This window comes from Pan troglodytes, chromosome 2 (assembly GCF_028858775.2).
Source record: "Pan troglodytes isolate AG18354 chromosome 2, NHGRI_mPanTro3-v2.0_pri, whole genome shotgun sequence".
NCBI lineage: Eukaryota > Metazoa > Chordata > Mammalia > Primates > Hominidae > Pan > Pan troglodytes.
In genome coordinates, this window is record NC_086015.1 from 189,725,545 (window position 1) to 189,751,640 (window position 26,096).

The following is a 26,096-nucleotide window of genomic DNA, read 5'->3' on the forward strand; positions in this document are numbered from 1 at the left end:
TTATATGGGCTGGTTTCAGTCAAACATTTGCTTAGTCATGAGAACAGGATCCAAAAATTGAGTCAGTCATTTAGACGCTATTGATGGTTTCTAGAAAAAACAATTGGGATTATAAAATAAAGGAAGGCTTCAGTACCGCCTTTAATGCTTACCAAGCAGGGCTGCATTATAGACTTTGCTGACTCAAGAAACCAAAACCCAGACAAAGTTGTAAAAATTAAGAACAAAAGAGTCTCTCTTTTTTTTTTTAAGCAGCCTCTTTGAAATTCCTAATGTCCTTTTTCTTCAACAAAGCTTGTGAGAGGTAAGAGTCAGAAGACTACCTCTATTTCTGGACAGAAGTGACATGTTCTAAAGGCAACAAAACTTACATGACAACTAAATGCAATGCATGATCTTGTGTTTGGGGAAAAAAGTCACTATAAAGACACTGCTGGGACAATCAGAAAACATTTTAATATGGACTGTAAATTAGATAATACTATTGTACCAAAGTTTAACTTCTTGAATTTGATCATTGTACTATGACTAGGTAAGAGTATGTCTGTTTCCAGGACATGTATGCTACCATTTAGAAGAAAGGTTCAAGATGTCTGCAACCTATTCTCAAATTGTTGAGCAAAAATAAAACAATACTATCATGTCGAGTGGTAAAGAGAATGTAGCAAAATGTTAACAACTGGTGAATGGAATCTAGATACAGGGTATGTTAAAGTTCACTGACTTATTCTTGCAACTATTATTTAATTTTTTTCAAAACACAATTTTTTTTTAAAAAAAGAGCTCTAATCCATAAGAAGGGTGCCACCGTATGTAGAAAAGTGACTGTGGGACTCCTGAATTTGCCAAGGGTTAGCTAACTAAACACAACAAGCTACTGGCTAGGTGGTCTTCTTTGCCCACAATACAACATTGGAACATGTTCGGAGAACATTTTTTGGCCCTAATACACCTCTGACTTTAGGAATGAGATTGCATCTTACGTAAATACAAAAAAAACCAATAAATTAACTTTTCTCCATTTTTAACTTTAACTGATCAAGTATATTCTCAAAAGTCAAACTTCCTCATCTTTCTATTAACAAAACTAACAAATATTTTAATAAATGGGATGTATTATGGTCAATTCAGAAAATGGCAAATGTGCCTTAATATAAAGATTATTGAGAAAATATTAAGCTATATGCTTGGTTTTCTGAATTTTATAAAATTTTATAAAACTTTAAAACTTTAAAAAAAGTATCTGAGTACCATTTATTTCATTAACAAATAGCAATATCTAAAATATATTTCTATTACTCCAGTGTTTATTTGGTAATGGTCTGCTTCTTGAATTTCATCTTAAAATAAAAACCATGTAAACTTCAATTAGAATTAAACATTCTGAGGGTTAATTTTTACTTTAGAAATACAAAAGACTTTTTTGACAGAAATACTAATTAAATGGCCAGAGAGCATATGAACCAATGTTTATCAGCAATCTGATTCATTTCACTCATTTGGTAATTTGGTAATTTCACTCATTTATCTGAAAGAAGGTTTTCCCAAGTAAATGTAAACTTTACTAGTTATTTTGAGAAATGACACTGGAAACCTTTTCTAAAATTAAAACTAAAGATTTATCTTTTTACAAAAAAAAGGAAATTATTCTTTGGAGTTTGTTTATTGAAAATTTGAAGCAGGAAGTGAAAAATAAAGATTTTTTTACACAATTTCATTAAGTTCCATACTTTAAGGACTAAAATATAGCATAAAACTATTTCTATGTCTATATACCAACAAATCATACTTCCTTTCCAATTATTTTTTAAAAGGAGTAGCAATTTCCTTTTAAATAGTTACAAAGAACTATAAAACTCTTATTTAACTCTAGAAAGAATAAAACTCTTTCATCACACAAATGAAGATACATACTATAGTTGCAAATCTACACTCAGTTGCTTTAATATTAACATACATACAATGGTACTACCTTCACCAACTTTTTCATTTGGGCACCACAAAGATGAGTCTTCTGATGTTCTATAAGCAATATGTTTATATGAAAGTCAGAAGTTTAGCGAAAATTTGGCCTAAACAGTAATAAATGAAAATGGAAGGAAATCAAAGTTCTTAAATAGAACAGAAGGCTGGGCACGGTGGCTCACGCCTGTAATCCCAGCACTTTGGGAGGCCGAGATGGGCGGATCACGAGGTCAGGAAATCGAGACCATCCTGACTAACACGGTGAAACCCCGTCTCTACTAAAAATACAAAAAAAATTGGCCGGGCGTGGTGGCGGGCGCCTGTAGTCCCAGCTACTCAGGAGGCTGAGGCAGGAGAATGGCGTGAACCCGGGAGGCAGAGCTTGCAGTGAGCCGAGATCGCGCCACTGCACTCCAGCCTGGGCGACAGAACAAGACTCTGCCTCAAAAAAAAAAAAAAAAAAAAAAAGACAGAAAAGTCCCAATGTCTCTTAAGCAGCAATAGCACCTTCCCAATTTAGTTTCAAGATGAGCACCATCCTCCATTTATCCTTGTATTTCCAGGGCCCTGAAGATCAAAGAAAAAATAATACTCATCACTTAATTTTCTATTGCTTCATGTAAATAATTTTAAAACTCTACGTTTAAAAAATCACATAAATTATCAAGGTCAAATGATAGATTAGAGTGATAAAATACACAAAGTTTAAAGTTAATAATATTCCTTTTTGCTAGGTGTAATGTTAGATCATAATAAAAGAGAAATTCATACATGAATGTAAAAAATTGTTAAGCAGTGAAGATTAAACAAAATTTTTTACCCGCTTATAGTTCACATTTCCTTTGCATAATCTCCATCAGATTTGTAATTGTTTTTTTTTTTTTTAAGAGATAGGGTCTCGCTCTGTTGCCCAGGCTGGAATACAGCAGTGCAATCATAGCTCACTGCAGCCTTGAACTTCTGGGCTCAAGAGATCCTCCAGTCTGTGTCCAGAGTAGCTGGGATTACAGGCGTGTGCCACCATGCTCAGCTAATTTTTAATTTTTTTGTAGAGACAGGGTCTCATTATATTGCCCAGCCTGGTCTCAAACTCCTGGCCTCAAGTGATCCTCTCACCTCAGCCTCCCAAAGTGCTGGGATTAGAGACATAGGCCACTGCGCTCAGCCAAATTGCTAATTCTTAATTCTCAGCATTTATTAATAAATATTGCTAAATTCTTTTTTTTTTTTTTTTTAAGACGGAGTCTCGCTCTGTCGCCCAGGCTGGAGTGCAGTGGGGCGCTCTCGGCTCACTGCAAGCTTCGCCTCCAAGGTTCACGCCATTCTCCTGCCTCAGTCTCCTGAGTAACTGGGACTACAGGCACCTGCCACCACGCCCGGCTAATTTTTTGTATTTTTTAGTAGAGACGGGGTTTCACTGTGTTAGCCAGGATGGTCTTGATCTCCTGACCTCGTGATCCACCCGCCTCGGCCTCCCAAAGTGCTGGGATTACAGGCATGCTAAATTCTTTAAAAAAAAATACACCCTTAAGACATGTAAATATTTAAAGCAAAAAATACACTTTTATAGCTTTGGAAAACTGCAATTCCTTTAAAAGTTAAATTTATTCCTCACAATTCCACTTCTAGGTATATATCCATGAGAAATAAAAACAAATGTCTACACAAAAACTTGTACACAAATGTACACAGCAGCATTACTCACAACAGCTGAAAAGTAGACACAAGCCAAATGTCCATCAACTGATCAACAGATAAACAAAATGGTAGATCCACACGATGGAATATTATCTGGCCATGAAAAAGAATGCAGTACTGATACATGGCTACATGGATGAATCTTGAAAACACTACACTAACTGAAAGAACCCAGACACAAGAAGCCACATGTTATATGATTCCATTTACATAAAATGTCCAAAATGGACAAAGTAGATTAGTGGTGCCAAGGACTAAGGGGAAGAGGAAATGTAGGGGTTGGAGGAATAAGGAGTGGCCTACAATGTGTACGAGCTTTATTTTGAAGGTGATGAAAATGTTCTAGATTTTTTAGTGGTGATAGTTGCACAAACTTCTGAATATACTTAAAAGCTACTGAATTCTTTACTTTAAAAAGGTGAATTTACTTCCCACAATGTTATGTGGTAATATTTTATCTCAATAAAATTTTTAAGAAGTTTTCTCCCACCCTAGACACCCAATCTCATTCCTCAAAGACAAACACTGTTTATAATTTCTTTATATTCTTCCAAAGATTGTTAGGCATATAATTAGCATATAAATACACTGCATTTGGGGTGTTTCTAGTCTACAGTTTTTTTAAACAATGCCACATCAAACATCTTCAGTTACAAAATTTCGGTTAGCTAAGAGGAATACATTGAAGAGATCTAATGTACAATATGGTGACTGTTGTTAATAACAATACTGTGTGATCTTGAAAAAAACAAAGAGAGTAGATTTTAAGTGTTCTCACTGCAAAAATGACAACTATGTGAGGTTCTAATGTTAACTAGCTTGATTTGGCCATTCCACATGCGTATATATTTCAAAACATCATGCTGGAAATGATAAATATATACAATTCATCTGTCAATTTAAAAATTAAATAAATAGGCCAGAAGCAGTCGCTCATGCCTGTAATCCCAGCACTTTGGGAGGCCAAGGTGGGCAGATCACCTGAGGTCAGGAGTTCAAGACCAGCCTGGCCATCATGGTGAAACCTCGTCTCTACTAAAAATACAAAAATTAGCCGCGTGCGGTGGCCGGTTCCTGTAATCCCAGCTACTCAGGAGGCTGAGACAGGAGAATCACTTGAACCTGGGAAGTGACGGTTGCAGTGAGCCGAGACCGCACCACTGCACTCCAGTTTGGGGCACAGAGTGAGACTCCATCTCAAAAATAAATAAATAAATAAATTAATTAATTAATTGATCCCTACATACATGAGTTTATCTGTAAGATAAATTCTATTAATAATAAGTGAAACTGCTAAATCAGGGCAGGTGCAGTAGCTCATGCCTGTAATCCCAGCACTTTGGGAGGCCGAGGCAGGAGGACCGCTTTAAGCCAGGAGTTTAAGACCAGCCTGGACAACAAAGTGAGACCCTGTCTCTAAAGAAAAATAAAAAGATCAATTGGGTGTGATAGCATGCACCTGCAGTCCCAGCTGAGACAGGATTGCTTGAGCGCAGGAGTTTGAGGCTGCAGTGAACTATGATTGTGCCACTGCACTTTAGCCTGTAAGAGAATTAGACCTCATCTCTAGAAAAAGAAAAAAGAAATCGCTGAGTCAGAGAAAATTTGTATTTTTAATTTTGATTTTGTCAAACTGCCCCCCACAGAGGTTACATATACACTTTCCTAGTGGTAAATGAAATGTTTTGCCAGTATTGTGTACTACCAGCTTTTGCTCTTTGCCAGTCTAATAAAAAATAGTATTTTACATTTCTTTAATTTTAAGTAAGCATTTTTGTGTCTCTAAGTATTTTTCTGTGAACTATCTATTATTGTCCTTTGTCTGTTTTCTATTGCTAGCATTTAAAAATACTTTAGGCCAGTTCCGGTGGCTCACGTCTGTAATCCCAACACTTTGGGAAGCCGAGGTGGGTGGATGTTCAGGAGTTTAGTTCAAGATCAGCCCAGCCAACATGGTGAAACTACGTCTCTACTAAACATACAAAAATTAGCTGGGCACGGTGGTGCGTGCCTGTAATCTCAGCTACTTGGGAGGCTGAGGCAGGAGAATTGCTTGAACCGGGGGAGCGGAGCTTGCAGTGAACTGAGATTGTGCCACTGCAACTCCAGCCTAGGTGACAGAGGGAGACTCTGCCTCAAAAAAAAAAAAAAAAAACTTTAAACTAACACAGTATACTAATCTCTATTAAAAAAGAATACCGTATGTTTGGGGCTGGGCGCAGTGGTTTATGCCTGTACTCCCATCACTTTGGGAAGCCAAGGCAAGTGGATCACCTGAGGTCAGGAGTTTTGAGACCAGCCTGGCCAACATGGTGAAACCCAGCCTCTACTACAAATACAAAAATTAGCCAGCTATGGTGGTGCATGACTGTTTTCCCAGCTACTCCGGAGACTGAGGTGCGAGAATCACTTGAACCCAGGAGGCGGAAGCTGCAGTGAGCTGAGATGGCGCCACTGCACTCCAGCCTGGGCAAAAGACAGAGACTCAGTCTCAAAAAAAAAAAAAAGAATACCATATGTCTGGATTAAATTTACTTCCAGTAAATTTGTTTGTATGCATATTCTCTTCTATTTAATCCATGATCTTCTAGTGTTCAGTAATCAAATCTTCATTTGGATTAATTCTGGTAATTTATTACTGCTAATATGTGTAATTAGCAAAGATCAGCTAATTTGTAAATTGGTTTTTGTGAGGGGAATGGATAAGAGGAAAGGTATTAGAAAGGGAGAATAAAACTTAGAACTATGTATGGGGGAATGTGGTATCTTTGGACAGTACAACTTGTCCCAGGCAAAAAGCAAAATAAGACAAAATTTGGCCATTATATTGGCCCCAAATTCTATAGGCTCCATCTGAATATTTTGGTTGGTTTTCTCACTATAAAATATGGTAAATATGGGTACATAAAGGTCCGTGTATGCTGGTAGGAGTGGTAGAAAAAATTTGGGCATGTTTAGTATATAATATTCTGTGCCTTTTTTTTATGCTTGAAAGATTTCCCCAAAAGAATCTGTTTTAAGTGGTATAAATGCCTACCAGTGTTTGCATGTAAGATCCTTATCCAGCTGCTTGTTTGGAGCCTGCTGCAGGGGGTACAAGGCTGTCCAGCTGTTGGCGATGTCCTGTATTAATCAACCATTCATAAAACTTGTTCTCTACCAGTACCTGGAACTGCTTCCTTTGATCCCTAAAATTGCGATTATGAGTAAAAAGAATGTAAGAACATGAATTCATATAAATTGTACTCTAAGCAATTATACAATATTTTAATAGGATAATGTTAAATGATTAATTATTTCTTGTTATCCTTTTGTTCTCACTGTTCAGAGTACACTGGACACCCCCACCCCACAAAGGATTGATCAGATACAATGTCCTCTTTCTACTTTTTCATTGTCAGATATTAACCAAGGACCAAGTGAACACTGGGTACTGTTCTGACTGACGGGGATAAATGTATAGAGAAGAGACAAGGCCCCTGTTGAAGCAGGATGACACTTCACGACTCCAGAGGGCACCATTCACATTGTGATCTGTGTAATCCATGCTCCTGAAGACTATATATTCTAGTAGGAAAGATAGGTAAAAATAAAATAAATAGGCCGGGCATGGTGACTAACGCCTGTAATCCCAGCACTTTGGGAGGCCAACGCGGGTGGATCGCTTGAGGCCAGGAGTTCGAGACCAGCCTGGCTAACATGGTGAAACCCTGTCTCTACAAAAAATATAAAAATTAGCCAGGCATGGTAGCACATGTTTGTAAGTCCCAGCTACTCGGGAGGCTGAGGCAGGAAAATCGCTTGAACCCAGGAGGTGGAGGCTGCAGTAAGCTAAGATCACACCACTGCACTCCAGCCTGGGCAACAGAGCGAGATGCTGTCTCAAAATAAATACAATACAATACAATAAAAATATAATATAAAGTTAAGTAGTTCTAGGTGCCATGGAGAAAAATAGAGCAGGGTGAAGGAATAGCAATTCTGGAAATGTTATTTCAGAGAAAGAATGGAGAGGGATGGCCTCCCTAAGATAATATTTGAGCTTAGGTCTAAATGAAATGATGGAATAAGCAGAATGAGTATTTGGAGAGGAATATACCAGGCAGAAGAGACCAAAAAAGTACAAAGGTTCCAAAGTGAGAGCGTATTTCACATGTTCATGATAAGAAAGAGAAGAGTAGCTCCTGACAGCCAGGAGCTAGCCTAGCACTGTCAGCTAGGCCTTGGTGTAGGATCTGGACTTGCTCTTGTATTCTTCTGTTGAACATAAACAATACCTTAAACCACCACCATTAGACAAAGCCACTCTGGGATGATGATAGACCAAAGAAAGAACAAGATCACTCCGTAATCGTATCTCAGTTCAGAAACCCCCACACCAACCTCCAAAAAAATGTTGTGACCCAAACCATAAAATCACCAAACATTCCTTTCCTGGAGGAGTGGCTACTTCTTTACAATTATAGTTTTAGCTCTTCCTTCCTTCCTCCTGCCTTAGATATAAAAGTTATTAAACTGTCAAATCACAGATTACTCTCACTTCCAGATAGTCCTGCTTCCTAGAACTCTCCCCCAAATCATTAACACAAGCCAAAATCCAACGATAAGTTCCTTTTAACACCTGTTTACTGAGTTGAAACACAGTTTTCCATGTTCCCCAACCTTTTACTGAGATGAAACACACTTCTCTCCCTCCTTGCCATGAGTCAACACAATCCACCTTTGTTCTATAGATGTGTTCCTGGCGGTCTTTGGTCAGAGGGCAGTGATGAAGTAATAGTAAGATGACTGCTGTATGCCGGGAAGGAGGAAATGACGAAAAGAACGGCAGAAATTGAGGAAGAGAGAGCCTGGTAAGTATGGTAAAGGCTTTGGATTTTATTTGAAGTATGATGGGAGGCCATTAGAGGGGTCAGAGCAGGGAAATGACATGATGTAATCACTGTTAAAAGGGTCACACTGGCAATTTGTTTCAAACTGATTTCTGTCTTCCTATATTCCCAAAGTTAAACTGACTACTTTCATTGTTTCTGGGATCACTGTGGATCTCACCACTTGAAAACACTGACTCAGAGTCAGCATTTATTAAGTGCTTACATCCCACAGTCTGCACATGTATATGCAGGAGCTTTTCACATGTAAGAGAATCTAAGCACTTCATCGTTTCTTGGCCTTTTGGCTGAGATCAAGTGTAGAGAATCTAACCATTTAAATACTAGAACCATTCAAACAACAGAACTGCTTTAAAAGAATGTTTTTTCATGATCATCCATTTTTACAACACATTATTATAATGTTATTATTGTACAGTATGATATGGTATGACAATATTTGAAAGAAAACAATGAAGACACTAGAGGCATTTAAGAACCTCTGGTTACTAAGAAGTCAGAACAGAGAAAAAAAAAGAACCTCTGGAACCAGGTTGATTAGGTGTGAATCCTGGCTCCTGTGTGACTTTGGGTAAAGTACTTAATTCCTCAGTTCTTCGGTTTTCTCACCTGTAATCAGGTGTTATTACAAAGAATAAATGAGTTAGCACATAGAAGGTGCCTAGAATGGTATTGGATTATGTGGCATACTCTACGTATGATTTTTTAAATTCATGTAAGTCTTATATTTGCCAACTAAACTTTAGCTTCTTAAGAAAAGGGAGTCTAATACTGGATATTTACCCACTCCCATCCCCAACCTAACAGTGTTTGAAATACTAATTTGAAATCCAAACCTTAATTTAAAAACACATTACTTTTTTTTTTTTTTGAGACACAGTTTCACTCTTGTTGCCCAGGCCGGAGTGCAATGGCACGATCTTGGCTCACTGCAACCTCTGCCTCCCGGGTTCAAGCAATTCTCCTGCCTCAGCCTCCCACGTAGATGGAATTACAGGCACACGCCACCACACCCAGCTAATTTTTGAATTTTTAGTAGAGACGGGGTTTCACCATGTTGGCTAGGCTGGTCTCAAACTCCTGACCTCAGGTGATCCACCCACCTCGGCCTCCCAAAGTGCTGGGATTATAGGCGTGAGCCACCGCGCCCAGCCTTACATTTTTTATTACTTTAGCACAGCTGTAAAAATGTGCAGACTAGTTTGTTTCTCCATGGAGTTTCACAAAAAACACAAACTGTTACTTGTAAAAAATACTCACTTTGTCAAATGAGCCTCCTTCACAGTTTTCTGCCAGATCTGTATCTTCTGTTCTCTTTGACCCAGTGCTTTCTGATATACAGATGGAAGACCCCCGGGTATCTCTGTTGTGTCCCCTTCCATTTCAAAGGGAATAATAAATACATAGAATTCACAAGGTGGTAAAAGCTGGAAGACTCTTGTGTCGCTGTTCTCTCTGCACACAACCATTGGATTATCCCAATAGTTAGGCACTGTAGCAAGGCCAGTCCTGGCCATATGGTCTTCTAGCATTGGGTAATGTGTATGAAAAGGGGCAAAAGTTACTGTCTGGTTCCCAGAGAGAATAAGTGGGCGTGTAGGCGTAAGAATGTGAAAGATGCAACCTGTTGTAGAAGAGATGGACAAACGATGGCAAATAGCAATGACTTTAACATTGTCACAACTGTGGAGGTGAAGTGTAGTCCCTACAGGGCCCAAGACAAAGATGCTATTCCTGCACTTCTCAATTGTCACAGATCTGAAAAAAGGAAAAAATGAGGTAAAGTCCTCTGAATAAGATTTTAAAAATTTGACTAAAATATTATTATCTGATGGCAAAAAAAGAATCAGTCACAGTCCAAAGAAAATGTCAGAACATCAGAACACCATGAAAACTGTGCTTACCGTAAGGGAGAGAGCAGATATATAAAAGATTCGTTGCAACGATGAATCTTTACATGTGCCCCCACCAGAGTATCTGAGCTCTTAGCCAGTGTCTGCTTGTAAACCTGGCTCATCACTACCAGTCGGTGCATCCTAGGGGCCACATGAGTATTACAAGCAATCTTAGCTCTTTTGGTGGTCCCTTCAACTATTTAAGAAAACATATAAATAGATGAGACAGTATCAAATCAAAGAAAAACAAACAAACATATGAGGTTACACGTCTACATGTATATATGTCTCAAATTAGATACCACATGTAGGGACAAAAATGTTAGATCTGGGCTTTGGATAGAGGTATTTGCTATACTATTCTCTATTCCTTTCTGTATGTTTGGAATGTTCATTTTTGTTATAAAAAAAATTTTAAAACCTATAATGAATTTAAGATTGCCTATAAGTCTAAGATACTTTTTCGTGTCTACGCTTCAAGTTAAGGTCTATGCCTAAGGTCATATGGCTAGTAAGTGGCAAAGCTGTCCTAACTCAAATATCTTCTCCTCCAAGATGCTTTACTTTATCATCCCAAACGTAATTCACCTCTCTAAATTACCATAATATTAATTCTGTCCCCTTCCTAACTTACCACATTATCCCATTAATCCTATTTGAGTTCATGCCTTTTTTTCTTCTTTTTTGTGAGACGGAGTCTCACTCTGTCACTCAGGCTGGAGTGCAGTGGTGCAATCTCAGTTCACTGTAACCTCCACCTCCCAGGTTCAAGAGATTCTCCTGCCTCAGCGTCCTGAGGAGCTGAGATTACCAGTGCATGCCACCATGCCTGGCTAATTTTTGTATTTTTAGTAGAGCTGAGGTTTCTCCATGTTGGCCAGGCTGGTCTCGAACTCCTCACCTTCCGCCAACCTCAGCCTCCCAAATTGCTGGGATTACAGGTGTGAGCCACCGCACCCAGCCTGAGTTCATGTCTTTACTCCTAAGATCATTACTACCTGAGAGCACATCTTCCTATCACACACAGTGTGTTGCACAAACTGACACTCAAAAAATATGTGCAGGTTCTCCTAACACAGTCACACCATTACGTGACTGCCTTCTCAGACTGTACTTCCCTGCAAGCCACTGGGACACCCTTGTAAACAATACTGCTGAAATGTTGGGAGGTCACATGAGTATGCTATTATTATTCTTCTTTTAAAACATTTCTTGTTTATTTTTATTACATACGTTTACTTTTATTACACATGTACCAGGTACATAATATATGGTTATTTAGAAAAATAACAGTAAAAGAAGATAAAAATAATTTGTAATCCTACTATCATTTTTAATATTTTAGTATAATCCTTGAGAGAAAAAGTCATGCACAAAAGACAGATGTTCCTTTTTCTCTTTTATAGGAGCAGTATTTTTTAGGTCTTCTAGAGAAGACACGAGATCACTAATATATTAGAAAACACTAGGTTCCTTAACTTGTCATTCAATTTAATGTAGATTAAAATATTAAAAAATACCTTGATGAGCCCAAGCCAATTTCTTTCCAGACTTGAGGCAAGCTGATGTACCAAATGGATTCCCAGTCAAACAGGACCTCAACCAGGTTTCCAGTTTGTAGAAAGAGAAAGTCTTAGAGATCTTTGAGAAGCCACTATCTGCATGCAGTGGTTGCCACAGTGCAAGTTCATGAAGTGGATAGATCTTCCTGGCTCTACTTATTGTACCTTCAATAAGGAAGCTGAGCGCCACAACAGCTTCTCGAGACACTAGACTACTATGGGTTGAATGAAATGATGCAGTGAGTTGTTTTGGATCTAAAAGCAGCTCGAGGAGATCAGACAGATGATCATAGACAAAAGCTTGGTGACTGTAATCATTCCAGTTCTAAAAAAAAGTTAAAAGAAAGCACTCTTAATAAAGAGATTCCACAAGATCTAAAATTTCTATATTTTAATTATTTTGTATTTATACTCTGCCTCATCCCCCAAAAGGAATTAGGTAGTTATATAAACCTTATAAAGGTGATCCGCCCAGCTTGGCCTCAGAATTTCTAATCCCTTAGAATTCCAGTTCATTAACAAGCATGATGGCTATTCCAGTCCCAATGTCAAATGCGTTTTTAGTTCAAACACCTATCACCAATGCATAATTTCTTCCTGGGGGAACTGACTGGCCCAGGTCGTCACTTTAAATCTGGCCAATTTCAAATGTATAGCAATAAATGGGCTACTCAAGTGTCCACCCCGGTCCAATCAGTTACTCAGAGAGGTCGTGCTGTAGTATAAACCAAAGTCACCATTTATTGGTGCTTACTATGCAGTAAGTCCCATGCTAATATATTACTGAAGTCTCATAGTCATTCAGAAACATGCATTATTATCCTCACTTGCAGAAGGGAAGCCAAGGCCTAGAGAAGTTAACTGACTTGCCTAAAATCGTATGACTAAATGATAATAAATGATAGAGGCAGAAATGAATGGAGGCTACCTTGGCTCAAAACACCATCTCCTAACAGTGCCCATTCTGCAGGAACTACATGTGGAAAGAGAGGTAGTGACTGGTATCTCTAATACATCTGGGCTTGAGCATTCTGAATTTAAGCTATAGCTAGGGCATCTATACAAAGCGGTAACTATAAAGCAAGAGCTCTGGGAAGGACACAAAGTTGGGAGTCACTGAGATATATGAAGTCGTAGGAATATAAAGAATTACATTGAATGAATAAGTTAAGAGAGAAGGGAAAATTGCCCCAGACAGAATAGCTGCTTGTAAGGGCCAGGGGAGAGAAATTTATGAAAGAAAGTGAGAAGAGAGAGTTAGAAGCAAAACCAAGAGTAATAGCATCATGGAATATAAAGGAGGAGAGACTTATTAAAAAGGAGATTAGAAAAGTTCCAAATAGCAAAGAGATATTTTTTCTTAGCTTTAGAACATTTTTAAAGAGCTTGTACATGGCATTAATACTGAGGCCTACATTTTACTGAAAGTTTTTCAATATACTTACACAAGAACAAGTAAAAATATTTTGGTTTTCTTTACAAAAACAGAAAGAAAAAAGCAATAAGACATCCTCTAAAATTCACAATGTGAGGCAGTTAAATTTAGCTTCTGGGTTGTCACGTATGTAATTACTTAAACAACATGAGAAGATATTTTTATAATTTTTTTCAGTAGATTTCAAAAGATTTTGCAAGCACTCCATCTTCTTGATGCTCCTTAGTCACATAAGTTGATTCGCATTGATTGACATGTTGAAAACGGCAATGCTAATTGAACACAGTGATGATCTGCCCACAAATCAGCAAGTGGTTTTCCTACCAGTGAAGGCACTGCAACCAGTTCTCTATTGTGATTAAGACTGTACACACTGATTTTGTTTTATAATTTAAAAAAAAAGTGAAAAACAAAACAAGCCATCAAATCACTGGCTTATGTAAGAAATCTCATCATAATTTTTAATGCAAGTGAACCATCTCCCACACAAATTGTCCCTTTTAGAGAATGAGATCAAGATATAAGGAGTACCTTATTATGACAATTAGATTTTTCAGTCAGGTCAGGAGACTGAGATCTGTTTCTGGGACTGGGCCACTCTTCGCCAATCAAAGATGTCCTTAGGGAGACCTTGTTCAACTGTTGAATGTATAAGAAGAGCAGAAACTGTAGCGTGTCCACTGAAAGCTGTCCAAGAAGAAAATAAAAGATGAACAGACGTTTTAAAACATCAACCACTAGTCTAACAACTAAGTAGACACAGTAAATTCACAAGTTGGCTGATCCTAAAAAAACCAACTTAGAAACATTGCCAGTTTTGACATGTATGTCTCTGGTACCCAGATGTAAGAGTTTCTTTTTCTTTTTTTTTTGAGACAGAGTTTCACTCTTGTCGCCCAGGCTGGAGTGCAATGATGCGATCTCAGCTCACTGCAACCTCCGCCTTCCTGGTTCAAGCGAGATTCTCCTGCCTCTGCCTCCTGAGTAGCTGGGATTACAAGCATGTGCCACCACGCCCAACTAATTTTTTTGTATTTTTAGTAGAGATAGGGTTTCACCATGTTGGCCAGGCTGGTCTTGAACTCCTGACCTCAGGTGATCTGCCCGCCTTGGCTTCCCAAAGTGCTGGGATTACAGGCGTGAACCCCTGTGCCTGGCCAAGAGTTCCTAAAACTAATTAAAGTGGAATAATTTACCTTCACAGAAAGCTGTGTAACATCTATGGCTATAGAAATTATCTCTCAAAACTGATGAAAGGATGTAGTACATACTTTAAGTACATTATTTCAGAAGTTTAAACTTACAATTTAAAAAAAACCAACCTTAGTAATTTGAATAAATAAGTAGATAGAAGTAAGAAAGAAGAAAATTCAGTTAAGACAGAGGTCTAACTTAAGACTCACAAACCTATCAAGAAAGTTTAGGATACCAGTGCAATACCTGAAATTGTATGTAATTTTTTGGTATATGTGCATTTTTCAAGGGAGTAGGCCTCAGGTTTTCAGCAAATTCTTAAAGGGGTGTTTCACTTAAAGACAAAAACACTGTTGGTCTGATAGATGTATAGTCATTTCTTATTCAAGGAAGGGTGTGGTTGAAGCTCACGACTTGAAGCCCCTGATTACCCTCATCTACCCACCCCCATACAGGAGAGGCAAAAAAGTAAAGTAATACATCTGGGTCTACAGCTATATTCACCCTGATACCCAACCTGGCTAAAAACACTATCATCTGAGAAACTTAAAAGTACAGATTCTCAGGATCACCCAGACCTATTTAATCAACTAACAATGTGAAGCCCCATGAATTTGTATATTTTATAAATTTTTACTTTCTTAATTGAACTTCTGAGATAACTGTAGATTGAGATATAGTTGTGAGAATTCACACAGAAAGATCCCATGTACCCTTTACCTGCCTTGCCAAACTATAGGACAATATCACAATCAGGATATTGACACCGATACAGTCAAGATACGAGAACATTTCCATCAACAGAACAATCTCTCATGTTGCCCTTCTACAGCCATATGCACTTCTCTGTCCCACTCACCCCTTCTTAGGCCCTTAGCAACCACTTACTTGTTCTCCATCTCTATAATTTTATTATTTCAAGAACATTAGGTAAATAGAATCATATAGTATGTAACCTCTTGGGATTGGCTTTTTTCACTAAGTGTAATTCCCTGATTTTATATATACTTCCATTTTAAACAATTATTTGTTACATTATCATTATTTCTTCATGGAGACTATAGGATCCTTGCCTTTTCCATTTTTATACTCCTAGTAACTAGCAAAGCATCTGGTACATAAAAAGCACTCAAAAAATCTGGAACTTCCTGAAGGTTTTATTCATCTCTATATGCCCAGCATCCACTACTATACCGAGTACATAGTAGATAATAAATATTTGATTAATGAATAAATGTACTGCCCTTTCCCTCTTCATTGCTTGACAAACTTCTTTTCAATTTCCAAAACGTTGTTTAGATATGACCCTATAAGGCAGAGACTGCTAGATGCTTACTACTTTTTTTCTTCTTCCTGGGTATGTAATTAGATGGCATTTCCCATCTTCCTTTGGAGTTAGATATGGCATAAATGAATTACAGCAACTGAATGTGAATGAATTTATCTTTATCACTTTCAAGCCTAATAATAAAACCCTCAAAAGAAATGGAAGCAAAAGGACTCTGAGGCCCCAGTGGGCATGGCTGTGGCAAATTGTATTATTATTCGCTATTGCTCACTTTCAAATTCTCTAAGAGGCTTATACAGCCCTACCCATGGCCATGGGATTTTCCTTATCTCCTGAAAGGTGGTTTACCTTCCCATCTTCATGGGAATAATGCCTTAGCCAATGGAATAAAAGTAGTCTTAGTTTATGTCAAATCTGAGCAAAAGTTTTAAGAGGCATCATGAGTCCAGAAACAAACTCACACATATATGGTCAACTAATTTTCCACAAGGGTGTCAAGAATACAAAACGGAGAATAGTCTCTTCAATAAATGATGCTGAGAAAACTGGATCTACAAATGCAAAAGAATGAAATTGGGACCATAGCTTATACCATACACAATCAACTCAAAATGGATGAAAGACTTAAATGTAAGGGGTGAAATGGTAAAACTCCTAGAGAAAAATAAGGAAAAAGCTCCTTGACATTGGTCTTGGTAATGATTGTTTGGATATGACACCAAAAGCACAGGCAACCAATGCAAAAATAAGTTGAATTATATCAAACTAAAAAGCTTCTGCACAACTAAGGAAACAATCAACAGAAGAAAAGGTAAACCATGTATCTGGTAAGGGGTTAATATCTAAAATATATAATGAACTCCTGCAGCTCAATAGCAAGAAAAACCAAATAACCTAATTAAAAAATGGACTATGGACCTGAATAGACATTTCTCCAATGAAGACATACAAATGGCCAACAGGTATACGAAAAGGTGCTCAACATCACTACTCATTAGACAAATATAAAGCAAAACCACAATGAGATATCACCTCACACTTGTTAACAAAAGATTAACAAGTATTAGTAAGGATGTGAAGAAAAGGGAACCCTGGTACACTGTCAGTGAGAATGTAAACTGGTACAGCCATTATAAAAAATAGGGCCGGGCGCGGTGGCTCACGCCTGTAATCCCAGCACTTTGGGAGGCCGAGGCAGGCAGATCACGAGGTCAGGAGATTGAGACCATCCTGGCTAACATGGTGAACCCCATCTCTACTAAAAAATACACAAAACTAGCCGGGCGTGGTGGTGGGTGCCTGTAGTCCCAGCTACTCAGGAGGCTGAGGCAGGAGAATGGTGTGAACCTGAGAGGTGGAGCTTGCAATGAGCTGAGATCGCGCCACTGCGCTCCAGCCTGGGCGACAGAGCGAGACTCCGTCTCAAAAAAATAAAATAAAATAAATAGTATAGCAGTTTCTCAAAAAATAAAAAAGAGAACTACCATACGATCTAGCAATCCCACTTCTGGGTATTTATCCAAAGGAACTGAAATCAGGATCCTGCAAATACCTGCACTCCCATGTTCATTGCAGCATTATTGATAATGGCCAAGATATGGAAGCAGCCTAAATGTCCACAGATGGATGACTAGATAAAGAAAACTTGGCATGCATATATAATGGAGTACCATTTGGCCTTAAAAAAGAAAGAAATCATGTTGGGTACAGTGGCTTATGCCTGTAATCCCAACACTTTGGGAGGCTGAGGTGGGAGGATCACTTGAGGCCAAGAGTTCAAGACCAGCCTGGGCAACACAGTGAGATCCCGACCTCTATGAAAAAAATACAAAAATTTGCCAGGCATGATAGCACACACCTGTAGTCCTAACCACTCAGGAGGCTGAGGTGGAAGGATTGCTTGTGCCCAGAAATTCCAGGCTATAGTGAGCTATGATTACATCCCTGTACTCCAGCTTGGGCAACAGAGTGAGATCCTGTCTCTTAAAAACAGAGAGAAATCCTGCCATTTTCAACAACATGGATGGACCTGGAGGACATTACGCTAAGTAAAACAAGCCAGACACAGAAAGACAAAGCTATGTAATCTCACTTATATGTGGAATCTAAAATAGTCAAACTCATAAAAACAGACAGAAGGGTGACTGACAAGGGCTAGGAGGAGGGGGAAATGGGGAGGTTGATGGTCAAAGGCTACAAAGTTTCCGTTATGCAAGAAAATTAAGTTCTGAAGATCTACTCTACAGTATACCGCCTAGAGATAACAATTACATGTTGTATACTTAAAATTCTCTAAGACAGTAGATCTTATGTTAAGTGTTCTTAACACATACACACACAAAATAACAAGCATAAAAGAGGAGGGGGAAACTATGGGGGGTGATGGGTATGTCTATGTCCTTGACGGTCATGATGGTTTCACAGCATACACTTATCCCCAAACTGATTGAGCTGTATACATAAAATAAGAATTTAAAAAGAGACATCATGAGTTTCCTCCATTCTGTTGATCTTCCCTTCTGTTATAAGAATGGGAATGATCTACACAGAAGCTATTTCTTTAGCCTGTGTCCCTAAATGGGGAAACACGGAGCCTGGACAAATGCCATAGCAAAAATGAAGCCCACATGTAAAATGGGCAAGAAATAAACCTTTTCCCCTGTAAGCCACTGGAATTTCATTTGTTTGTTCTTAATGAATGAAATCAGCTTTTAACAAAGCTGATTAACAGTGACTCCAAGTGATAGAAGCATGGATCCCTGGTCATTGCTTGGATGACAGCAGCCCAGAGATTTGTCCAACCAGGAGCACCTGTGTTAGATTGCTGCCTGAATGAGAAATAAACTGTTACTGTTCTAAGCCACTGAAATACTGGGTTGTCTATTACTATAATCAGCCTACTTGATTAATATACTTTCTCTGTGAAGTCTTTCCTTATCACTGAAATAAATCATTCTTTATTCAATTTCTGTACTTTGTGTATTCTTTTATTATACATATCACACTATTAAATAGCATCTTTTTTTAATACCAGCTTCCTCTACTAGTCCATAAGCTCCATGAGGGCTGAGATGCTATCCTAATCATCTTTGAATCCCATCATGTAGCAGATGTTCATTTTAAAATAGTCAGGTGCTCTGACTGTAACATATCAGTTGTTCATAACACTCATTCACCCCAAAATCTTTTTAAAGTCAGTAAAATATTTCCCTTTTTCAATAACAGGGTCTCTGTAACATTACTGCTTTGGGAGTAGGTGAGTAAGGTCTGGTAAGTAAGGACTAATTCATTGAATACATGAAATACTGCCAAACTGGAACTACTAAAACTCAAATGATAACTTGAGATTACAATGGCCATTAGCCTAAAACCTAAAATTTTACAGCTAATACAAAAATTAAGAATGGTTTATTGGGCCAGACATGGTGGCTCATGCCTGTAATCCTAACATTTTGGGAGGCCAAGGCAGGAAGACTGCTTGAAGCTGGGAGTTCAAGACCAGCCTGGGCAACAAAGTGAGACTCTGTTTCTATCTAAAAACTGTAGTAAGCAAAAACATTTTTTAATTTAAAAAAGAATGGTTTCTTTCCAAAAGTAATTAAGTATACACACATATCAATCCGTACCTGATTTCTCTGCTTTTCAACTTCCTCCTCAGACATGCAGTTGGACAGAACCTCAGACCATTCCAGGCGCTCCTCAGGTGTCTTCATTGAAAGACTATCAAATATTTCGAAGTAAAGCCACGCCAGGTCCTTGGCCAACTGCAGCTTCCCACAAGCGATGTGCCTCCATGTAGACCAGTAGAGGCGCGGGTAAGCTCCTTCTGTGGCCCGGATTTGCACATAGGTGGATATCTTCCTGAGATAGTGAAGACTAAACTTGGATGGAGGGGGGACCTGCAAGGCACCCACTATAAAGGGTTCTGCTTTCACCCAGAGGAGAACTCTGGACTGATCCATATTATCTCTAAGGACATCAGGGTGAAAAGGCTTCTTTGCATACCTAGGAAACAAAGTTTCTTCATAAACTGATTTGAAACAAGTCTCATTTATGCATTTTTCTTGGAAGGTGACCCCTCTCTCTCAACTGTGTCATATGTACTACATCATCATCTTAAAAGGCAGCTCTAGTTCACCAACCAAGAGCAGAACAGTTTTTTAAATCAGATCTCATTATAATCTGAGAAAAAAATTGTGATAAAACAAAATTATCTTACTTGAATTGTTAGAAATCCTTGTTTTAGGAAGTGTGTGTAGATGCATGAAGTCTGAGTGAGATCCCAGGAAGAAAACGAATGAGGGCAAAAAAGTCATCCTATCACAGGAAACCTTTTTCTACTCTGAGGGGGAACACTGTTCAAAATAAGGGAAATACATTTCACAGAGTTAAATCACTTACACAGAAGACAGTTGGTTAAAGATCTGGACATGTTAGCTGAGCATATAAATTCAATATGAAGTGCTAATGTGAGGCAGCAGGCAAGAATGCTAATGTAAATGTAGACTGCAAGAATAGATCAGGAGAAGTTACAGCATCTTTATTCTCTATAACAGTGAACCCACTCTAACATATTTGATCCTGCTCAGTTCAGGTGTGATTTTTTAGATTTTTGTTGTTGTTGTAACAATGATACATGATTTTTATGGAATATTTATAAAATACAAAAACAGGGAACCATCCACAATCCCACAAGTAAAGGGCAACAAATTAATATTTTATTGTATTTCCTTCTTCTTCTTCTTTTTTTTTTTTTTTTTTGAGATGGAGTTTCCCTCTGTTGCCCAGGCTAGAGTGCAGTGGCATGATCTCAGCTCACTGCAACCTCCACCTCCCAGGTTCAAGCAATTCTCATGCCTCAGCCTCCCCAGTAGCTGGGACTACAGGCGTCCACCACCACACTTGGCTAATTTTTGTATTTTTAGTAGAGATGGGGTTTAACTATGTTGGCCAGGCTGATCTCAAATTCCTGACCTCAAGTGATCCCTCGCCTCAGCTTCCCAAAGTGCTAGGATTACAGGCTTGAGCCACCATGCCTGGCCTCTTTGTCTTTTTTCTACACATAAATTAGATGTTAGTTTTTGAATTTTCACAGTTGTGATGTTACATACACAATTCTGTACTGTTTCAAAAGCTTTATAGTATTCTAAATAAATGTATCCCATTTTATTCAACTCTTCTCCCATTTTTAGACACCTTACTAGGTTTCAGATTTTTCACAAAAACAACATAGGCAAAATACTGATCATTATTGAAGTGGGGTAATGGGTACATGGGGGGCTCACTGATTCTATTTTTGTGTATGTTAAAAAATTTCATTACAAAAGTTCAAATGTTGTCACCAGTGTAAATAATGCTATCACTACCATCTTTCTTCATATTTTCTGCATTACGAATTATTTCTGTGTGAAAATTTTCAGATGTACTTTTGTGAAATTAAGTAATTGACATTTCTAAAGCTTGTGAAATATATCCTTGTTGCTTCCAAATGATTTTATCAAATTGTACCATCCTTTGACTCTGGTACCTACTTCACTGTGCACTCCTCAACATTAGCAACATCATTTTTTTAAAAATATAAAAACTAATTTAAAAAATCAATTATATGACTGATGAAAATTTTATTGCTATTATTATATTTTGCATTTGATTCTAAGAAAACTGTGCTTCTCTCTCTTTTTTTTTTTTTTGAGACGGAGTCTCGCTCTGTTGCCCAGGCTGGAGTGCAATAGCTCGATCTCGGCTCATTGCAACCTCCACCTCCCAGGTTCAAACGATTCTCCTGCCTCAGCCTCTCGAGTAGCTGGGATTACAGGCTCCCGCCACCACGCCAGGCTAATTTTTGTATTTTTTTAGTACAGACAGGGTTTCACCATGTTGGCCAGGCTGGTCTTGAACTCCCTGACCTCAGGTGATCCGCCTGCCTTGGCCTTCCAAAGTGCTGGGATTACAGGCGTGACCCACCGCACCCGGCCTGCCAACTGTGCCTCTCTCGAGAATCATCTGTTCGGAAAAATAACTGACATCAATCGAGTGCTTACTATGCAACAGGTAGCATGCTCATGATTTTGCATACTTCACCTCCTTTCATCCTCACAACCACCTGGAGATACAGTACTTAAGACTGTACACATTTTCGATGAAAAAAAAATGAGGCTTAGCGAAGTTAAGGGATTTCCCTAAGGACACCTACTTAGCTGGCACAGCTCTAGATTAGGATTCAGGTCTGACTTGAGAACTGCATTACTATAAATGTACTCTAGGAATCCAGTTTTGGGAGAATCTCTTAAAAACGGGAGTGGATCCAGAAGAGAATTTCCAGAATAAAGAGTCTTAGACAGGAAGCCAGGTGAAAGAACCAGGGAGAGTAAACTCAAAAGAAGGGCGTGGAAGGGCAAAAGGCAGCTGTCTTCCAATGTGGAGAGACTGGAGTCGTTTTGAGTAAAACCAGACGATAAAAGTTAGGCGAGGAAGACCTCGGTTCTCTCCAAAATGTAAAGAGGCTGCTCTGTGAGGTACTGAGCCCCTGTCAACAGCCAGATCCCAGAGATGAGCCCTCCATTCTAACTCCGAGAATCGAGAGGGCTCAATCCGTAAACAAACATAAACTGGGGCTCTGACCCTGGCGGTGCCCTGAGGTTAAGGTTTTTCAGGTCGGGAGATCGGCGTGGGTCCAAGGCGGTTGTCCTGGGGCTTCGCCGCCACCTTGGACGCGATCCGGGGTGGGACTCTGCGTGGGCCGCCCCAGCGTCGCGACCGGACTTCAGGAACACACGCTCACGCTGACAGGGTCGGTAGCTGACCCGAGACGCGGTAAGCGCGAAGGCAGCCTCCCCGACCCGAGCCTGAAGCCTGACTAACCCACACCGCCCTCCCCGGCGCACCCAGTGCGCGGTTACCTGCTAATGCAGGCGCCGCTCCGCCGCACTTCTCCGCGCGCCGCCGCGCCCCGCGTCCGCTCGCTGGGCCCGCCCCTCACCCTCCTCCGCGCGCCGCCGCCGTGCCCATTGCGCAAGCGCGAGGCCCCGCACCACCGAGACCTGGCGGACCCCGTTGCTAGAGCGGCAGATTGCGGCTTAAGCGTCTGAGAAAATCTAGGCTGGGGTCGAGATTCCGCAACAGTGGCACCTGGAGCCAGACCCACCGCTTTCTGGTGTCGCGCCTTTCAACCCGGGGGGGTAGGAAGCTTTCTGTTGCTCCGCATAACTGCGGTCAGCGAATAGCTGCTGGTAAGATCAGCACGCTTTCATCAGAAATGCTACTAATACTAATGGCAGTTTGCATTTATAGAGCACTTACTATGGTCTCAGCACTGTGTAAAGCAACTTTATGTATATTTCCTAAGTCTTGTCAAGAGCCCTTTAAGTATATTCGTTTTACTGATGAAGAAACTAGGGCGTAGAAAGGTGAAAATAACACAACCCTAAGGTCACACAAGAGATGGAGCCAAGATTCAAACCCAGGGCGTCTGAAGCAAGACTGGCACTCCCTGCAGCCCCTCGGTGTCAGCTCCTTAACTCTGTTAGCTTTCCTGCCGTGTTTCCACCTTCATGAAGCTTTTTCAGATTACCGGGCAGAAGCCATCACTCCTTAACTCTGTTAGCTTTCCTGCCGTGTTTCCACCTTCATGAAGCTTTTTCAGATTACCGGGCAGAAGCCATCACTCTTTCCTTTAAACTTCCATTTCAGAATTTCTGGACATTTCCTGCTTTTTTAAGTTCCTTTATGGCCTCTCTAGGTGTGATAGATACAAAGGTAAATTAGACCGTAAAATGCAATTTAGTTCCTCTTTTGTGTGGCCATTGTCCCTACTGGGTATCTTCCTGAAAGCAGGGGCTTCAAATTTACACATACCTGGGTTAGGATCCAGGCTGCACCACTTACTAGCTCAGTGACCGTGCTGTTATTTGTTGAGTACCACTGTGTGTCTGGCACAGTGGTACGCACTAGAATGACAGGAGTGAACAAAACAGACAAGGTCCTTGCTTTCTTGGAGTGTATAACAGGGAGAATAGACAATACATATTAAGGAATAAAATAAGATAATTTCAAATAGTGAAAAATGCTATGAAAATTGGGGCGGGGGGTCAGGGAAGGCCACTTTGTGGTGCCAAGTTTGAGCTGAGGCCTGAAGAGTAAGAAGCCAGCCATACAATGATCACCATCCAAGTAACTTTGACTCAAAAGTACTTCAGCACCTACTCCATGCCAGGCACTGTTCTAAGGTGCTCTTTTATACAGCTGTGAACAGAACAATATAGATTCATGCTCTCATGAAACTGGCATTTCAGTGTGTAAGTCTAGGGACCAGGGATGAAAAAAATAGGAGGCCGGGCGTGGTGGCTCATGCCTATAATCCCAGCAGTTTGGGAGGCTGAGGCGGGTGGATCACTTGAGGTCAGGAGTTCGAGACCAGCCTGGCCAACATGGTTAAACCCAGTCTCTACTGAAAATACAAAAAAATTAGACGGACATGGTGGTGTGCACCTGTAGTCCCAGCTACTCGGGAGGCTGAGGCAGGAGAATCGCTTGAACCCGGGAGGCGGAGGTTGCAGTGAGCCAAGATCACGCTACTGCTCTCCAGCCTGGGCGACAGAGCAAGACTCCGTCTCAGGAAAAAAATAAATAAATAAAGAAAAGAAAACAGGGTGGTGTAAGAGTAAGGAACTCGGTAGGGGCTAATTTTGATTAATTGGTCAGGGAAGTCTTCCCTGAGGTGGCGACCTTTAAGCTGATATATGAGTTAAAGAAGGAATCACCCATGTTAGCACATGAGGGAGAGTACAGTGTTTCAGGCAAAGGCAATAGCTAGCACAAAGGCCCTCGGCAGGAATGAGCTTGGTGTATACAAAAAAAGAAAGGAAGCAAGTTTTGCTGGAGCATGGTTAGGAGTATAATAGGTTTACAAAGCATAAACGGCTTTGTAAACTAGCATAGAGTTGGGATTTTATTCTAAGTGCAAATGAAGAGCCATTCCAGGGTTTTAAACAGGGGAGTGACATGATTTGACTTTTATTTATTTATTTATTTATTTATTTATTTATTTTGAAACGGTGTGTCACTCTGTCGCCCAGGCTGGAGTGCAGTGACAGGAACTCGGCTCACTGCAACCTCCACCTCCCAGGTTCAAGCAATTCTCCTGCCTCAGGCTCCCGAGCAGCTGGGATTACAGGCGCTCGCCACCACACCCGGCTAATTTTTGTAGTTTTAGTAGAGACAGGGTTTCATCATGTTGGCCAGCCTGGTCTCAAGCTCCTGACCTCAGGTGCTCCGCCCGTCTCGGCCTCGCAAAGTGCTGATTACACTTTGAGTGGGTGAGCCACCGCGCCCGGGCTTTTTTTTTTTTTTTTTAAATCATGGAGTGAGGGACAGGGATGAGCAACATATATTAAGGTATTAAGGAAGATATTAAGAGTAGGGGCAAGGAGGCCAGTTAGGAGACCCTGGCCAGGTGAGAGATACACTGTGACCCAGAATCCTGGTAATGGAGATGTAGTGAACAGATTGAAGTATAGTTCAGAGGTAAAGAGTTGGATAGCTTATGCATGAAAGGAATAAAAACACCTAGAGTTTTGTCCTGATCAACTAGGTGTTGTGTAACTGCGATGAACAAAATCGGGGGAAAGACGGGGAATCAAAGAGTTCTGCTTGAACCGTAATAATGGTTTTTACTCGTTGCCTGCTTACTATACGCCCGACGATTTACAGATTTTTTTTCCCTGTTAAAATTCACAGAACTGCCAATAAGTGCTTTGCCTTAGTTTTGTTGATAAAGAAACTTAGGCTCAGATTTGGGAGGAGGGGAGGGGTGGGGGGTCTCACCACTAAGAAGCGGTGGAAGCCGAATCCGAACTTAAGTCGGTCTGTCATCACTGTAGCCTTTCCGAGACAGTTGTCTTATGGAGTTGCTTGGAGAACGTAAAATAAGAGGCCTAAGCAATGCGTCTGATGTACACCTGTCGTGGAATAACTGTCCCCGCTCATTCGGCCGCTGTACCTCTGCTCCCTCATTCGGAGCGTAGCTGGGTATGAATGAAATTCCAGGCTTGTAGCACAGAGAAAACTTCTCTCCCACAATTGGTTGGTGCTGGGGAGGAGCCTCCTGATTGGTGGAAAGTCCGAGGAAGTGGGCAAGCCGGAGGGATTTCGTGTACCTCAGGTGCCCTC

The 26,096-nt window shown here is 40.0% G+C and overlaps 1 protein-coding gene across 3 annotated transcripts; it reads right to left on the bottom strand.

Moving 5' to 3' along the window:
- Positions 1–7: 7 nt before the first annotated feature.
- On the bottom strand, positions 8–26,074 carry TBCCD1 (TBCC domain containing 1). Of its 3 annotated transcripts, none has more exons than XM_009446981.5 (8): positions 22,829–22,910; positions 19,556–19,934; positions 13,979–14,134; positions 11,971–12,337; positions 10,460–10,646; positions 9,816–10,313; positions 6,701–6,851; positions 8–90 (listed from the first exon to the last, which is right to left on the bottom strand). In XM_009446981.5, exons 2-7 carry the CDS (start codon positions 19,889–19,891, stop codon positions 6,722–6,724), a joined length of 1,674 nt encoding a protein of 557 aa, XP_009445256.4. In that variant the 5' UTR covers positions 19,892–19,934; positions 22,829–22,910; the 3' UTR covers positions 8–90; positions 6,701–6,721. The 3 variants fall into 3 exon arrangements, with proteins under 3 accessions (XP_009445256.4, XP_516930.5, XP_003310207.4); XM_516930.9 differs by lacking the exons at positions 8–90; positions 22,829–22,910 and adding exons at positions 1,648–2,532; positions 25,752–26,074; XM_003310159.7 differs by lacking the exon at positions 8–90 and adding an exon at positions 1,648–2,532 and having other exon boundaries at positions 22,829–22,926.
- Positions 26,075–26,096: the final 22 nt, after the last annotated feature.

Bases quoted from the DNA above. Each gene is read 5' to 3' on its own strand.
- TBCCD1 (XM_009446981.5), bottom strand. From the start codon at position 19,891: ATGGATCAGTCCAGAGTTCTCCTCTGGGTGAAAGCAGAACCCTTTATA. The intron at 12,338-13,978 runs GTACTCCTTATA...ACTTTTTTTTAG, and splicing joins AATCTAATTGTCATAATAAG to AACTGGAATGATTACAGTCA. The intron at 6,852-9,815 runs GTGAGTATTTTT...TCGCAATTTTAG, and splicing joins AAGGAGGCTCATTTGACAAA to GGATCAAAGGAAGCAGTTCC.